This window comes from Paramisgurnus dabryanus, chromosome 22 (genome assembly GCF_030506205.2).
Source record: "Paramisgurnus dabryanus chromosome 22, PD_genome_1.1, whole genome shotgun sequence".
Classification (NCBI taxonomy): domain Eukaryota; kingdom Metazoa; phylum Chordata; class Actinopteri; order Cypriniformes; family Cobitidae; genus Paramisgurnus; species Paramisgurnus dabryanus.
In genome coordinates, this window is record NC_133358.1 from 16910502 (window position 1) to 16929272 (window position 18771).

General features: G+C 34.3%; 2 protein-coding genes across 2 annotated transcripts; one reads left to right on the top strand and one right to left on the bottom strand.

Moving 5' to 3' along the window:
• Positions 1–665: 665 nt before the first annotated feature.
• On the bottom strand, positions 666–7506 carry xkr9 (XK, Kell blood group complex subunit-related family, member 9). The gene is made up of 4 exons (XM_065294966.1): positions 7238–7506; positions 4391–4791; positions 4047–4243; positions 666–2967 (listed from the first exon to the last, which is right to left on the bottom strand). The coding sequence occupies exons 2-4, from the start codon at positions 4693–4695 to the stop codon at positions 2312–2314; spliced, it is 1158 nt and encodes a 385-aa protein (XP_065151038.1). The 5' UTR covers positions 4696–4791; positions 7238–7506; the 3' UTR covers positions 666–2311.
• Positions 7507–8327: 821 nt separating this feature from the next.
• On the top strand, positions 8328–18743 carry tram1 (translocation associated membrane protein 1). The gene is made up of 11 exons (XM_065294973.2): positions 8328–8562; positions 9719–9782; positions 9993–10114; positions 10261–10377; positions 10477–10535; positions 11783–11867; positions 12114–12184; positions 13283–13387; positions 15142–15285; positions 15807–15952; positions 17215–18743. Exons 1-11 carry the CDS (start codon positions 8440–8442, stop codon positions 17286–17288), a joined length of 1110 nt encoding a protein of 369 aa, XP_065151045.1. The 5' UTR covers positions 8328–8439; the 3' UTR covers positions 17289–18743.
• The last annotated feature ends 28 nt before the right edge of the window (positions 18744–18771 follow it).

Genomic DNA, 18771 nt, shown 5'->3' on the forward strand with positions numbered 1-18771 from the left:
CAGTTGCTGTCAGATTTCAGCCTAAATAATTCTGGTCCCCTTATGTACAAATTGTGAAAACAGTTTTTCAATGTTTATTTTTTTTTATAATTGAGAAGTAATTCCTGTTCTGCAGGTAAATGTAAACTCAATATATGTTTTAACTTGAGCACAGTTTTAACGATTTAGCAGCTCCACATATCAGAAATAAAACAGCATGGTCTTTATCAAGTATAAAAATAAAGCAATTACCTATCCATTTCCAGTTCTCCTAATTCAAATGTATTTATTTATGCAAAAGCTAAGAAGTTAAATTATCTCACCCATAAAATGTAATTGTTGCTTTTGCATGCAACATTAGTAGTCTGAAATTATATAGACCAGTGCATTTGTTATAAAAGGGCAAAACTATTTTGTTTGGTAATAAAAAGGTAGAACGTGTCCTGTACTTCATCAATCATCTGTTGCAGCAGACTCATGTGTGCATAATGTTAAAGAACGTGTGCAAAAGCCAAAAAGTTATAAATGCACTGAAAATAGAGCACAGCCCATAACCTCCATATAATCCATTTATTTCACCACATACGAAAATGTGTTTAAACGTATATGCAAATGGAATTTAAACATTTATATGGGTCTATGTATACATGAACTGAATAAAAGGCAAATGTAGCAATGCAAAGTGCTAAAAAAATACTTGTGTTTATTTGAAAAGCTACTGCTGTGAAAGAAATCTCAATATTGCACAACATTTTGAAGGTAGTGAAAACAGCATTGGATTGGTTTGTTATCTTTAAATTAGCTTTGAAACAGGTGATCTGCGTATGATCTCTCAGACTCACATTTGATCTGTTTGACATATGTACACAGTTGTGGTACATTAAAGTTGCATTAAAATAACACTGTTAAGACCCATTTTATTTTGGATCTTTCCATAAATTATAACTGTGTTAAAATGGAATCTTAAATGTTGTTTCATGTACCCTATACTAAAGTCACAGGCTGACAGTTATAGACAGAATTATTTTTCAAATTACAAAAGTTAACATTTATAAATCTCAATCTCACATGTGATGTGGATTAACAGAAGACCTCTCACCAAGAAGGCGGTGGTAATTTTGTTAAGATTTTTGGATCAACAGTGCCATCTTGTGTTACTTTTGTGGCGATTATGCCAACAACAGAAAATTGATGATGAGAGAATGAAATGAACTAAAGGCACAGCACCAAAAAGATTATAAAACATTTTACAGATTCAGTAAAACCTGTATGGTTCATATGTAAAAACAGATATGTCCTCCTTAGCAGCTTTTAAACATGTTAGTTTTTAAACCTGTTAGAGCTTTTTGGTATCACTTTACAATAGGGTTGCATTTGTTAACATTAGTAAATGCATTAGCTAACATGAACTAACAATGATCAATATAGTTTTTACAGCATTTAGTATTCTTGTTTATGTTAATATCAATACAGTTGCTCATGTTGGCTCATGGTGCATTAACCAATTACAGATCAAAGATTGTGGACGATCCTAGCGAATGTAGCTGATGCACTATAAAATATATGCAGCATTTTTGTCAAATCAACATATATTTTTATGTTACTTTAACTGAAAATATTAAGTTTCATCTTGATTTATAAGTTATGTCATCTTTTCCCACGCCAAAACTTGTTGTTAAACCAAGTTGTTTTTACTTTTTTATTTTTTAAAGTGTAACAGTTACAACTTTTTATTTTAATTAATATATTCATATTATGATGAAATAAATGGTGAAAATAACATGAACTAATATTAATAAATGCTGTAGAATTTTTTGTTTATGTTAGCTAATGCATTTACTAGTGTTAAAAAATAATAATACAACATTATTGTAAAAGTGTCATCACTTTTTTAAAGCTTAGACCCCCTGTTTGTACTCCATCAGTTCCAGTGCATATTCATAAATATCTATAAAACTAGTGCTGGGTAAAGATTAATCGCGGTTAATCGCATACAAAATTAAAGTGCATTTTTGCGTAATATATGTGTGTGTACTGTGTGTAATTATTATGTGTATTTAAACACACACACATACAAATATACATTTCAGAACATTTTTATTTATATATCCATTTTTATTGTTAATATAGAATATAGAATATATAAAAATATAAATAAATATATATACACATGTAAATGCTTTTTAAAAACATATATATACATAATAATTACAGCACACACTCATATGTTATGCAAAAAAAGCACTTTTATTTTGTATGCGATTAATCGCGATTAATCTTTGCCCAGCACTATCATATTTGTAAAATATGTAAAAAATATATAATAAAGACATCATATTTGTAAAAAACGGTCTAAACGTGTTTTTGGTGCCTTCTCCACCGGTGCTTGCTCGACTCCTTGCTCCACTTGACTTCCATCAACCTCATCTTGCGCTCCGATTTCACTTCTGGGATGCATGAGACTGTAGTAAAGTCCCAGAAAACCCAGTCCCATCGAATTTGAGAAAAAAATAAAAAATATAATGGGCAAGAAATAGTCTGTACCCTGAGATGCCGGCTTGAACAGAGACAACATAATGGGTGCAGCAAGGTTTTGACTCGTACTGAGGACGTAATACACCGCCATGTGTTTTTTGGTCTTTTCCCCTTTAATATTAAAGAAGGTAAAAACTAGGATCACTCCAACAGTGGCTCGATAAAGATGTTCAAGTCGCTGCGAAGTGCAAAAGTCAGTATTTTGTATGTAACCCCAGATGGTTCCCAGTAGCCAGATGAAGGCCATTCCAATAGTGCTAAAGGTGGAAAGCATGATGAAGATGGTGAGGCTGAGGATTCGAGGGGTTATGGTAAATATTTTATAGAGCAGATAGACAGCTGTGGGGATTCCAGCAGGCATCTCGTTGACTTGAGTTAGGGAACGCCGGAAACAGCGACGATAATCCACCGTGGCCCAAGCTATGTTGAGAAAAGACATAGCCATGCTGATATCTAAAAGAGATATTTTACAACTTAGATAACTGGTCAGTTACAAAGTTTAAATGTTTATAGTTTATGATGATGGCCTTAAGAAACATTTACAAAAAAATTAAACACACTGAGAAAAATAAATGTACCTAGAAAGCAGTGGTGGCTCGTGACTGCTCATTTGAGGGGCGCAAATTCAAAATGTTAGGAGTGTCATGTGCCATGTGCATCACGTATTTTGTCAAAATAAGTGCCTGTTGCACACGCGTCAAAACCGTTTATGATCAAAGAGACGCTCACGTTCACAAAATACACGCAAGACACTCCCTTAACAGTAAACTCTGATTACGCATGAGATTATGAGAGTATCTGGCAAACGCGAGCGTCTTTTTTATCATAAACCCTTTAGATGCGTCTGCAGCAGGCACTTATTTTGACAAGACATGTGATGCACACAGGTTTACTCGACGCGCAGAACACATATTTTAAAATTACAAACCACACACGATGGGCTACATACATGTTGTGACGAACTGTGAATCTGAATTAAAAGTGAATTAAAGAATATAAATGAAAAGAGGTTGCACTGACAGTGATTTTTACTATATTTTGCATATAAGTCTTCACTGTGCCTATTCAAAGCTCGAGGGCCAACACATAACTTCTAGATAATGTTGTAATGTAACTAATTATTTTCAAATTACAGTAATTTGTAATATATAATGTATTACACTTTGGAAGTAACTTTCCCAACACTGTTAGCATATATTTAAAATATTTTTGGGGGCAGAGTTTTTTTTTGTGCTGTATGGGGGTGTTTGGTTAACAATGTGAACCCAAGGGAATCTTTACTTCAGAAAATTACCTTTGGACCAATTGTTTAAAAGCCATTGCAAACATGATCTGAGTTTAGATATTTGAATATGCCAGTTGATTCGATAGTTTATGGTCTATTTATTTTAACATTCATACATTTTCAAGTTTGGTTTAAGATTGGCCAGGCACAAGTGTCTAAAAATGCGTTTCAGATTTCTTGTCTTAAAAGGAATGAATTCCTAGATTTACACTGCAAAGATTTCTGATTTAATCGTTGTAGGACTCACATTGTAAAGTGGAGCGATGGTTGTGCTCCAGTATGATGAAGAGTTGCAGAACAAGTTGAGGAACACTTTCAAGGAAAGTCTCAAACAAGCGAAGCATGCTCAGATCTGTAGCTAGGGCAAAAAGACGTAACTGGACATCCTCTTGAGTCTGGCCTAACCTCAGGGCATTGAAACTTCTCTTCAACAGATGCTGATACCTTACAGTAACAGAGAGATCAGAAGACATGATTACTGTGTAAATATTTTGTATTTATGTATCCAAATTTTCCAATGCCTAGCTTTAATCCAATATCATCAATGTAGTCATGTTCTGAAATGAGCTAGCAGATTGTGTCAGACATTACCTTGTGAAAATGCCAATCTGTAGTACATGTATCCCAATCAGACGTCCAGTCGATAGAGGCCTGTTACCTTCTTCATAATTATTATTTTTCTTGTCATCTTTAAACCATGCATAACTAAATATCTGTATGCACAAAGATCCGCTTACTATGAACACGAGAGTAAGTGTAGCCCAGATGACATGTCCTCTCTTGAAATACTGCACAGTTAACAAAAAATCTGATATAATGTCTCCTAAATAAAAAATTAGTCCAATAATGGTGCACAGCCACCGGAATGTGGTGAAACCTCCTCCAGTAGATATCATGTCTGTGTTTCATTGAACCTTGATGGCATGTTTTCCATGTTACTGCTGAATATGCCGAAAGACATTTGGTTGCTGCCAACAAATGGTGGACTCATCCTGTCAATATCATAAGCAAAGAATATAAGCAAAGATATTAGCCATAAGGAAATGAATACATTTATAATGGGGCGGTTTCCCAGACAGGGCTTAAACGTAGTCCCAAACTAACTTAAATGTTAGTGTAGTCTTGATCGAAAACAACTTCATTTTAAAATATATCAGTGCAAGTGTTGTGTTTGAAGATACACACCAGTGCTCGAATTGAGGGGGGCTGGGGGGATCCGGGACCCCCATAAGGCATTAGGGACCCCCTATAAGATGTCAAAATTATACTTACAGATATTTTTATTTTAGTACAGATAATGCTGACAACCTCAAATAGATCAAAGTAATCAAGCAGGTATTTCTGTGCAAAAAAATAACGCATAGTGTCTATAAAATTTCGGTATTTTTCTTGTTATAAATTAACGTTTAAGGAATTGTATATAAAGTTTAGTTTTTATCAAAGCAATAATCACAAATTATATGTATTATTTGTCTGTTTTTTCATAAATACTTTGACACGCTAAATCTCAAAATTAAATAAGATTGCTGAACTTAGCCGGGACTTCCCAGGCAGGATCACATTTGTTTTTTTTAGGTTTAGTTATAAAAATGCTTTTTTGTTCATTCTTTGTGTGATGTTCTGAACATTGTGGCTTTAAAATGTTATGATGAATCATTTAACGAATGTTTATCCTGCCTTTCATTTTAACTTAAAAAAAGAGAGTAAAATACCACATAAATACCACATTACCAACATAAATTGCATGCATTTAGGTTTACTTGTTCTTTAATAATTTCATAATTATTGTCAGTGGCATCACTAGGTCCTTTTAAAATTTCTGCCCAGTCCACTTAAAAAAATCTGATTTATTCCACAATTTTTACACAAATTCGTGGTCGCTTTTAAGTCGTATTTAAATCTCATGAAAATGTGAGAGCGGTCTTCGGCTCTGCTCCGTTATTCAGCAAAAAAAAATAAAAATAAAAAATTTGACCCTGCAGCCATGGATAATAGTATAGTGTACATTAACTGATGACATCTGCATCTGTGTAGTTCTTTAATAAAAAAATAACAGTTTACAAAATGTGATGTCGGAGCATTATTTTTTATATATATTTTTGCTATGTCATGTTGCATGGTGGGGACCCCCCATAAGACCTGATTCAATTCGAGCACTGATGCACACCAGTAGTGTTTATTTATAAGTTATGCATTTAAAAATGACTTAAATATCCTAATTTAACTAAAACCTAGTCCTGGCTTAAAATAATCCCTGTCTGGGAAATCGACATTTTTTAAAGGTCAACTGAATTAATGATCTACATAAAATCATCCAAACATTATGCAAAAATATAACTTTGATATCTTAACCTTAATATATTGACTCTGAGTAAGGTCATGTCAAAAATTGAAATGTACTTTTATCATTTTTTGTGATAAAACTGTTTGTTTTTAGGGTGACTATTACCATTTGTCTAGGGACTACAGGTGAAAAATAGCCATTTGGCTAACTCTGGCATATTGGCTTAAATGTCTATTAATATGCACTGTCCCTGTAATAAATAAAGAAAAAAGAAAAAAGAAAAAAGAAATTAAAGTAAAATCGGTGACTGAAAGCAAACTTTGATGCTCCTAATCTTATAACATTAAGGGGTGGTTTCCCGGACAGGGATTAGTTTAAACCAGGACTAGGCCTTAGTTAAATTAGGATATTTAATTCATTTTTTAAAAGCATTATTTATAAATAAACACTACTGGTGTGCATCTTGAGACACAACACTCGCATTGATATATTTTAAGACATGTCACAGCAAGTTGTTTTCAATCAAGACAACACTAACATTTAAGCAGTAAGTTTGGGTTTAGGCTTAACAGCTGTCTGAGAAACCGCCCTTAAGAGACTTTAGCGCCTGAATTTCACATACAGTCACATATGCCTGTTTTGCTATTATATCTATGGACTTTGCCTATATATAGCAAGTCACTAATCACAACATTGATAATCCAGTGAATTCAATATGTCACTTACTGCTTTCCTTATCTAAGGAGATTATGTAATGTGTAAACTGTGTAACACATTACCACGACTGTCACATGCCGGTTTGTACATCTAGCAATGTTTCCAAAAACAATCACTTATGTAATATTCAACAACACAGTGTATGAAATGTTATAAAAATCTTTATAATGAGATTTGTCTGTCATCTCATCTGTCTGTGAAATTGGTTTAGAGTAGTATTCCCAAGTAAAAATGATTAATACAATATGTCAACACTGTCATATTGTAATAAACAGACCTTTAAGCGTTACAATACAGTGGTTAACAATGTCCAGTTTATATGTATTTGTTGAGACAAGTCACAAACCACAATATACCGGAGTGTGACATCAAATCAATGCATTTAGTCTCAGTATAGTTATAAGGAAATGTCATATCCCATTAAAATGTAAGCTTACCTTGGACTTCATTCTTTAGTTTATTCACTTCAGCAGGGACGATCAGACTGTGTGATTTCTTATAATTCAGCTGACAGAGTAAAACCACACCCTTCCTGGCTGTACTTATCCTATAGTTAGTGTATGAAGTAAAACACACCCATGTGCCTTTGTACGTATGTGTGACAACCATAGACAAATAGAAAAAAATTAAGCATTTAATCTCTGCTACCTTTTTAAAAGCAGAAGAAGAATTGTTCTTACTGTTCTCCTTTAAACGTTTTTGTTCCTCTCAAACCAGGAAACAGTAATTGCACATTCTCAACATTGCTTAGATCTGGATCTAAACAAGTTTGTGAAACTGTCATGAAATCTGATCACTGTGGTTATGGCTGCATTGTTTTAAAAATGAAACTAGGAAATTGTTAGCAAATGGTATGCCTCTGTACATGTTCCAGTGAATGTGTTTCATATGCAACAATATTATGTAATCAAGTGGGAAAAGGTACCTTCTTGGTTTCATTTAATATCACATATTAATACATTTCAATTTTATGTGAATATTATGCATTATAATAAAATATGGTGTTCCTCGATCCAGCTCAGTGATAAGAGCACTGTGTTTGCAGCACAAAGGTCACGGGTTCGATCCTAGGGAACCGCCTACTGATATATAATGTAGCTTTAATGCACTGTGAGTCACCATGAATAAAAGTCTGCCAAATGCATAATTGTACCTGAAAAGAGAATGGTAACCATTGTCATTTAATTTTACTTAATTTATTATAACTAAATTATTCAATTTATGGATCATAATAGTATCATTTTGTGATTACTTGTGATGTTCCTCTTTTATAAATTGCTTTGGTTTTAAAGTCCTTACTTAATAAATAAATGTAATGTAAATTAAAGACGTAACCAAACCTTGAACCCTGAAAGGACCAAATAAAAGCAGATAAGGTTCTCTAAATAATAAAGAATAAAATTGTAAAGATAAAAATGTGTATTGTAGCGTTGTAGTGTCTAGTTCACTCCAGTCCAGCAGGTGGCGCTTCTGCAATTTATATCATTGTACAAAGCGCCATCGACTAAAAAGAAAGTAGAAGAAGAAAGACAGAAGTAGGCGTAAGGACTGACGTTCCTGCCAGATAACAATAGTGAAGACGTGTTCCTCACTCACACATTGAGTTTGGTCACCAAAAGTTATCTCAACATTCAGCAAAATGGGCATCCGAAAAAAGACGAACAAGAACCCGCCAGTGCTCAGCCACGAGTTTGTAATCCAGAACCACGCGGATATTGTGTCTTGTATTGCTATGGTGTTCCTGCTCGGTCTGATGTTTGAGGTACGAATCATCTCCCGTTCAATTACTCTTGCAAATTTCCAAACACACCCACGAAAAGCTAAGAAATTAAGCTGATCGGGTTTATTTTTTAGACAATCCCACAGATCCTTTATGCTCTATCACGAGTCACAGTTTGAGCTGATGATCCCTTACGTTTCACTTCCTTTAACGACATATACACTAAATTACGTTACGTTTTGAGTTTCCTGAATATACGAATTGTTTTTTTGTGTATTATTTTTACTGATTCTTTAAAATCGGTGTTATAGTACACGATTTACTTAACACATTCAACTCGTTGTCAATTTTTATTGTAGCAGACGTGATGCTCGGGGTTTCCTTTTAAAACGATGTAAGCAACATAAAGAATGCAGATTAAAAGCAAAAATGTTTATTTGTTACAGTAAAATAAGTGCCGGATGGAATGGCACAATTGATTTTAATATAATTGCGTAACGTTGTTCCTGCATCGGTACTTTCAGGCGCAGATGAAGTGTTACGTGGCAATCCGAGAATGACTGAGCGGTCTGTCAACAGCACGAGGATCTTCTGCACATCAAACCCCGATTATTAGAAACGAAACACATTTACTGATAGCAAAAAATAATGGACTTTTCACTATCATCACTAGCTAAAGAGTGTGTGTACACACATCGGTCTGATTTGGCCGATAATTTACTGAATAGCAGCGCCTGTGCTAGTGCATTATGGGAATTGAAGTTTGCATGAACATTAGGTGCTTAAATTGTCATTTTTAGTTAAAATAAACATAACAAAGTTTTTTTTTATTAAATATTTGTACAGTTGCGTGTACCTTTAGCCGTACTTATCATTGCAAGTAAAAGCAGCTTACACATAATTTGTGTATTTATTATTATCATCACTATTGAATAACATGTATATAGATGGACAATATAAACCGTATGGCCAAATTTAAGCAGAAGAAAAAAAAATGCATTGTATATTTAATTATTATTATTTAATAACATACACAGACTGTATAAAGAGTGTAATCAAATATAAGGAGACAAAAAGAAATAATGTTGTGTGTAGTTTTATTAATATTCAATGACCTGTACATAGACCTTATAAATTGTATAGCAGAATATAACCAAAAAATAATGCTTTGTATATTGACTGACTGTCTTTTATGCAGATTACATCCAAGGTAGCGGTTTTGTTCATCACTGTGCAATACAATGTCACCATTCCAGCAAGTGGTAAGTATGTGAAAAATGTCCTCTTACCTTTAATAATTATGTTAAGACCACATTGCAGCATTATCTTTAAGAGTAACATTTAACTATTTCTGTCATTCTAAAATAAAAAAAACACTATAATCCCACAGACAAATATAGTAATTAATATAACATTTATTGAAGAAGTATTATTATCCTCATGCTTGCATTTTGATTGTCTTTCCATTTTAGGTGGTCCTGAGGAAACTGCTGTGAATTACTTCCACTATGGTCTTAAAGATATGGCAACTGTTTTCTTCTACATGCTGGTGGCCATCATCATGCACGCCATTATTCAGGAATATGTCCTGGATGTAAGTATCCAGTTGTAACCAAATGACTGCATTGTGTTGGTTTCTGCATAAATGTCAGTGTTTAAGTACCGTTTAATTAAGCCATTGTGAAGACTTATGAATATTGTCGTTTGCTTTTCCATTTACTCGATTACCCGACTGTTTAGAAAATCAACAGGAAGATGCACTTCTCCAAAACCAAGCACAGCAAGTTCAATGAGTCTGGTCAACTAAGTGCCTTCTACCTCTTTTCCTGCCTTTGGGGAGCCAGCATTCTTGTCTCTGTAAGGGTTTTAGCACTCTTGTTTCACATAAATAGCAGCTTGCATTTAAGTCTCTGTGTATAAAAGTTTTATTTATGATTTAATCTGTCTCATATAAAGGAGAATCTCCTGTCCAACCCCGTAAGTCTGTGGGAAGGCTACCCGCACACCCTTATGCCGTAAGTACCGCTTGGGAAATGAAAGTATTGATATGTATTCATGTTTAAATTTGGCTTAACCCTTTCAGCTGAGTTTTGAATTTCATGAGAGACCCCTGGGTGTTAACGTTGCGTTGATGCAGGCAGTGGAAAACTGAGCATTGATAACAATATTTATCCGTTAGAAATAATGTTGTAGGTAGCACCTTACTATTTAGGGTGCAAACCGTGTTAAGTAATAAAAATTAAGTACTTTCTATTTTACTTTATGCCAGAAAGACGTGATCGCATGATTCAATGCATATTCAGACCCATATTCAATGCAAAACCAAGTCTGCATATTTATGCGGGTGCCGCCTTTTTGTAAATATGCCCACTTTCGCCACATAAATTGCTAATTTCTGCTCGCAAAATATGCAGGCTTGCATGATATTCATGTTACCCGCATTTTCGTAGCAAAAAGTCATATATATCTTAGCAGAAAGTTGAAAAATGTTGCATTTACTTCACACATGCGCAGCCATGTCCCCTATTGTCATGGGAATGTTAGGAAGTGACGTAATTACGTGACGTGAACTTGAATGAAAAGCTGCAAACAATTTTTGCAAGTTCACGCAATTTTGTCAAGTTCATGCAATTTCATCGCATAAAATTGCATAAATATCCTGCATATTCCATCGCATTTTTTGAGAAAACGTGTTGCAAGATCAAGGATTTTTGCCTGCAACAATCACAAAAAAACCTCAAAGTTTTTCTGGAAGGACTAGTATGTGCACTACACACATGTTTTTTTTTGTTTGATGCTATATTTGATTGTCATAACCTTTACAACCAAAAAGACTAACCCAAAGTTTTTTTTATAAAAAACAATATTTGTGTTGGATTAAACTACTTGTTTCATCATGGTATGTGCTGGTAAATAGCAGAATATTCACAATTGTGTGTTAAAGCATCAGAAGATGGGTTTGAATATTTAAGTTACACATTCCCCATCTCCACCGTGAGCTTTCGGATGATCCGCTACACGAGCCGGCATTAGTTACATCGACTGTAAACTGATCCGCCAAGCTGGTTCACATCAAGAGCGTTGTTCAAAAGCTACTGCGACGCTGCTGATCAAATTATCCTGCATTAGCCTACCCTTTAATTCCCTCTTCTGATTCTCGTAGACCCACTGTATGTAACACACAGCTTGTAAACACAATTATCATTGATGTTTCATTTGCACAAGTCACAGAGATGCTAAAGGAGTTCCTCGTCTGTTTCAGATTCCAGATGAAGTTCTACTACATTTGTCAGCTCGGCTACTGGCTCCATGCAATCCCTGAGCTTTACTTTCAGAAGGCCAAGAAAGTGAGTGAACAATGAGCTTTCAGTGGAACTTGGTGAAATCAAGATCTTCTTTGTTGAGGATGTTGTTCTATGTTTACCAAATGTTTACTTGAGGGAAATTAAGTGGAGACCTGACAATGGACAATCACTGTTGCCTTTTTTGGATATAAACATCCAGTGCAAACAAGAATGGTTTGGTTTATGCGGTCACTGTGTTTATTTGCATATTTTAATAAATGCTGTTTGTTCCTTGTTTTATTTTTTCAGGAAGACATTCCTCGTCAGCTTGTTTATATAAGTCTTTACCTGGCCCACATCGCGGGAGCCTACATTCTGAAGTAAGCGATTTATTTGTCATTTTTGTTAATCTTAATAAACATACGTCATGGCAAGGATTATAAAATGTGAATGCTAAACGCATTAGCCCCTTTTACACATACATTTATTACGGGTTACTAGTAAATTGCTGTTAAGAGATCATGTGTTAAGTTGTGAACAGGACCTTTTAAAAAAATACTAGTAAATTAGTTCTGACAATTATGCAAAATATGCTGTGTACACACCAGAAACTAATTTAATTATTTAATTTTTATATTCAACACCTTCACTGCCATCTTTTAGACAAGTAACATTTTTACACAGAGATTTATTGGTCCATACCTATACAGAGGTGATCGGCCACATCTCTTCACTGTTGTTCAAACATTTTGCCACCTATTCGCTATATTGCCAACGTCTGTCGCACAGTTTCTGTATAGTTATATGTGTTAAGATTAACGTATTAGCAGCAGGTTGTGTCTCTGATTTATCGCCGAGTCAAAAGCAACTGCATGAAAATCGACGCTTTCCAAAAAATTAAAACCTCAACAAAAATGTGGACCACGTACGTTGGATATAAAGACTTACCCCGACGTTATCAATCACAACATCGCCATTTAAGGAAAATGATGCTTACAGACATCAGATTTTACTGGTATTTTTGTACTCATGTGTGGATGTAGTCTTACCGGTAAAAAAAACAGATGTTGCTTGTGTGAACAGCACATTTGTGTATTTACTGGTGAAGCTCTTTTAGTAATTTTATGGTAATTTACTGGGATTGCTATAGGGCAACATATTTTAAAAAGCATCTGTAAATGCATACATGTAAATGTAAAATATCTGACATGATCTTAAACCTTCTGTTATGCAAATCTAACTTGTGTACTTGCAACCCAGGATGAGCAACATTTTGTCTTTCACTTAATTTGTGTGAATCTAATTGGTACAACCTGCTAAAATCCCTAATGTTTTCTAATAGTCTGTTTGATTAGACACATGTTAAGATGTGTGAATGTGATTGACAAATGAAGTTACTGCAAAAGCACGTACAGTGAAAAAAGCTGCTTTCTGTGTTATTCTTGCGTTTAAACCATAAATATTGTGTTTTTTTCCAGTCTGAACCGTTTGGGACTGGTGTTGCTGGTTTTGCATTACTTCGTTGAACTCCTCTTCCATGTATCCAGACTCATTTACTTCAGTCATGAAGATAGGCAGAGTGGGTAAGTGCCATCCAATGGAAGGATCTAGGGGTGACCCCGAATAGTTGAAGATTCGATGCATCGATAGGAGAAGCCTGATTCGACTACCAATCTCACAGTCGAATCATCGCAGATTGAAATGAGGATCATCAACTTTGGCCGCTATTTGATAACACATATAACAGCTTTTTCCCAATATACTAATATACAGCATATTATGATAATGCTGCAAATAATATGTGAAGTAGCAGCTTTCAATAAATATTTTTAAAATTAGTTAATAAATCCATCAACCCCTGTGACCGGGCTACACGTCCATAAGAGGTTTCTATGTTAATAAACCATTGACTCTTTGTTTCTACATTTCAAAGACAAAGCTGACAATTCTGGCTATACTTACGTTCTTTTAATAATTTCTTTATTTAATTTTATTTATAAATCACTCTGGGTTATCTGATTTAACTATTTGGCTTGTGTTTTGTTTCCGTGCACTTCAGGCATTTTGCACATTTTTTTCTGCCTCTTGTTAGTTCTGACCTTATTTTATTAAAAAAAATTATTTATTATAAACGTAAATTCTGATCTAATTTAAGTCTGTACATTTTGGATTGCTTTTTGTTGTATCGATGTTGCGCTATTGCATGCTTGCGCATGCAATTTAGCTGAACGGGCTAGGTGCTCTGCGTCTCATATTTAGGAGTTAATTAAACTAAACTTTAAAAAACAGATGTTTTTCGACGGGTGTAAGTTTTTAAAATGTATTTAAAACAGAGTGGTTATCTTGTCAAAAGTTAAACTACAAAACAGGCAAGCCGTTTCTTTACATTTCGGTGATGAAACGAAAATATCTGCACTGAACCTATATTTATGCCTGACACGACTGTCTTTCTTGTGATTTAATATTATGTTCGGTGTTCACTTTCAAATGATAGCAAAGAGATTCCTGAAATAAATAATATCATCAGGTGTTTCTGTATCTAAAGTGAATACAGAGATGATCAAAGTCAAAGTAAGCATGTAGATAGGCTATTTCTGTGCTAAATAATAATGCGTAGTGTCTATAAAATCATTAATTTCAGTGTTTTTCTTGTTATAAATTAACGTTTATTGAATTATATATAAAGCTTAGTTTTTATCATTTACAGTTACAATCACAAATTATTTGTCATTTCTCATTTGTTGTTTTTTATCATGACTGCTTTGACGCGCTATCTCCAAATTAAATAAAAACACTTAATTGTAGCCGGGGTTTCCAAGGCAGGATCACCTTTGTTATTTTTTTAGGTTTAGTTATCAAAATGTTTTTTTGTGTGTGTGTGATGTTCTGTAGATCGTGGCTTTAAAATGTTATGAGGAATAATTAAACAAATGTTGCCTTACATTTACCCTTAAAAATATATATATAAATGCATCGTCAGTTTTGTCTTCGTTCATCACTTGAAAGACAGTTTTGGTCACTTGACAAAGTTGTTTATGTCTGCTGCTTGTGAAAGAAAATTAAAGTTACCAATTTGTTACTGGTCTGGCCCCCTCCCAACCCATGCACACTCACATAGATGATTCGACTATCGGTCGACTATAGAAAGATTAGACAAATTTGATTCGAATATGTAAATCCTTAGTCAAGAAAACACCCCAAGAAGGATCAAGTACGGTTTATTAATGCCTCTCATAATATGCACTGTGCATGGGCAGAAATGAAAATGCGTTTCTACTAAATATGCAAATAATTTTGCCTATAATCATTATTAAGCTGTTTTTGTGTATGTTAACAGGTTTACAGTGTGGGCTGTTCTGTTTGTGCTGGGCCGGTTGTTGACTCTTTCTCTGTCTGTACTTACTGTGGGATTTGGGCTGGCTGGAGCAGAAAAACAGGGTCTCAATATTGCAGAGGGAAACTTTAATGTGCTGGTTGCTCGGTAAGCAGGGTATCTCTGTTTTGTATGTGGGACGAAGGTAGCACTCATAATAATCCAAAGCAAATGTTAGTTTTATGTTAGCACAAACAGTGCTAACCTACTATGAGGAAATCTACTGTGTAGAAACTTTAGATGACAAACTGCAGAATACAGCATAATTTCAAGAAGCAACTATTTAGCACTGAACCAAGCCCTGGCCCAAAATAATTGAGATATTTGGTTTTATATATATATTGATTTGCAGAAACTCTGCAGTGCTCTGTTGGATAGCACATTTCATTACTTTTGAGTGTTTGCCTTCCAAAATAAAAGCACAGAATGGAAAATGATGCACAATCTTAAAAAAACTGTTACATTTGCTTTAAATGCAGAAATAATTCAACATAATATGCAATAACTTTATGAAAGTTTAACTGAAAGTGGATTGTATTTAGTTAAAGACCAGGGGAGGGAAAAGCACTGATGATCTTTTGCTTTATTATTGTTGGAGTTATTTGTAATAATCCCTCTTTGTCTCTCAGTGTGACGGTCCTGGCTGCAATCTGCACCACTCAGGCTTTTATGATGTGGAAATTTATCAACTTCCAGCTGCGACGATGGAGAGAACTCGCACAGACTCAAGCCTTGAAGAAGAAATCATCCTCTTCTAAAGGCAAATCAAAGAAAGGTTAGTAGTTGGCTTGTTTTACCCTTATTGGGGGGACATCCTACATTAATAAAGATGGAAAAGTTGGATTTAGTATCTCTGACCAATGATGAAGATTGTAGTTTTCCAAACTAGAATATTGCATGTTTTAAAAGTGGGGTATTTGTTTTAACTTCTAACAGTTTCCAGTCTCTTCATTTTCTTTTCGGCACCGTTCCGACTCTTATAATTCCCAGAAAAAGTCCTAAATAGCATCTTGGAGACTTTCTAGGATGTGCCGTTGTCATGACATTCAGCATGTTTTTCATCCACAAGAATCAACAAATGTACTGAAAAGAAATTAAATAGAAAACCTTTATTGTCATTATATAGCTCTGTATAAAATGATATTAGGACTGCTGCTTCTATCTGGTGTTAAAAAAAATAAAAAATAACAATAAGCAAATAAATTAGACTGTAAAAGAATGTATAAATTAAGTAGTAGTAAAATAAAAGTACAAACTTAAGTAACAAGTTTACATTGAAATCAAATTAAGTGACTAACAATAGTAGATGTATACGCACAACCCGGAACAACGTCATAGAATGTCTCTGAACAGGTTCACGCCCACATTTGAGGGGAAAAAAATAAGACTTCCCATTGACTTCCGTACAAAATAGCACAACTTTTTCGTGTCATTTGAAATTTTGTTTTCTCATTGTTTTTTTTTCCTATTTGTAAATTATGTTGCTTGAGGTTAGATTTGGGGTTTGGGTAAGGATGTAATTTTATGTATTGGTTTCTATATCTTTTTCCGATTTTTAAACAATTTTTGCTTTGGGTCAGAGTTGGGTTTGGGTGTCTGAAATGTAACAAAGTCGTTCTTAAGCCAAGCGACCATTGTAAAAAATAGGGGAAAAAAAAACATAAAAGAAAAAGAAAGTTGTGCTACAAACACAAACACTATTTATAGAAATTCGTGCTGGGTGTCACGAAAAAGACATTCGTGCTCAATGGCACAAAAAAGCGAAGAATCTTGTCCATGAATAAAAAAAGAAATCAAATATTTTGACTATACTACGACTTGCCTTGAGATTGGGTTAGCTATATGCAGTATACATTCAGATGCTCTTAAACAGTTTATTGTTTAATTCATTTTAATTAATTGTATGCATAGAAACAATCTCAAGTCCAGATCTGGGTCTAATTGGTGTTTTTTATAGTATACAATATATTCTGGGTTCTAGACAATGAAAAATAAATAGCTAACTTACGTCAAGTCTCTCATTTTTGTTTGTCACAGCTAATGGTGTGAACGGATCTGTAGGTGCCAGCAGAGCAGATTCCCCCAGATCGAGGAAGGAGAAGTCATCGTAAACTCCCCAATTCCCAGCGTCTGTACTCTGTTCAGACTGAAATCAGCCTGATGATTCCTCTCTCCGGTCCCTTTTCCCTTTCCCCTCTTGTTTATCTGAAGAAAACTTGGCAATATGGCAAATCCTTCATCCTGCTCCTTGATCTTTTCAGGATGTTGATTGCTGTATTACTATTAAACCATCACACTGTTTTGTGTAATTACAAGAAGGGCTTAAGGAAAAGAGGTATTTGGTTATAGAGAGGACACCCCAGTCCATAACCCACACTCACCTACACCTACACGCATTGTTTTTCTAATTGCCCAAACACTTTTTGCTTTATTTGCTTGAAGCTACAATCCCAATTTTAAACCACGATCCATTCATACCTTAAACATGAACGCTGTGGAAATACTTATTTACAAGTGCCTGATCATACATTATGACAGAACCTAGAGAAATGATCCAGTATTTTAACTCAAGTTTAAAATCGGGGTTATATTTAACAGTTTGTGAAGCCTCACAATTTTTGTTGATTTGATTCTATGCATATGAATTTAAAGTCTTTGCTTTGTTTGTTGTGTGGTATAAAAGCATTGTCACTGTTTTTGCAGCTAGGAAGAGAATCATAAAACCTTCATTTGATGCCTTTTTATATTGTAACACGGTATAAATTCCATCAACTGCACTGCCTGATTGGTCAAGTTAACCAAAAAGTTTGATGTTCCACAATAAAGTTTATTTAGCAAAGGAACAAAGTTATAAAGAACAAAAGCAATGTGCTTTTGATGTGTCAATAGATTCTGCCTTTCAATCTTGAACTTTGCACAGCCGAGTTTGCTGTTCAGTATAGATAAGACATTAAATATGACAAATCACTTGTTATTCCAGTGCGGTCTTGAGACTGTGGTCAGAATGTTAGTATAAGCTCTCTGGAAATATTATTCATAATGTTCACAGGAGTTCATGTTTTAAGAAAAACAATATATAGAGAATGAAATTTAATAAAGAACGAGCATTGTTATTTTACCTTTCTTTTACCTAGGTCAAACCCATTAGCAAGATAAGCAGTGAATACATTAATAAATAAAAGTGTATTTTGGCCATCTATCTGTAATTTAATGCATTGTTTTTTTTAAATGTTTTTTTTTGTTTCTGGATATTTGCAGCAAACCATAGAAATGGTTCAAAACATTTTAAAAAGGTCAAGTGTAGCCCAGTTTTGTATAAAAATGCTTTAAATGGTTATCTTCATCAAAATGCAGAAATATAAATAGACTTATTTTATGTCACTTTGATTCTTTTCATTGCAATTTCGATGTTTGACCACATGGCTTCGCTGTGCACCACGATTATGCTTCCGTTCAACTGACGGATATTTTTCGGTTTCGCTAAACACTCTGTATGTTGAATGTGTTATTTTTCTTCAAAGTATTACTTTCTTACAAATTATTAAACGCGTTTATGCTTTCGGCAACTCTTTGTTTCTTTGAGTACGTTTTATT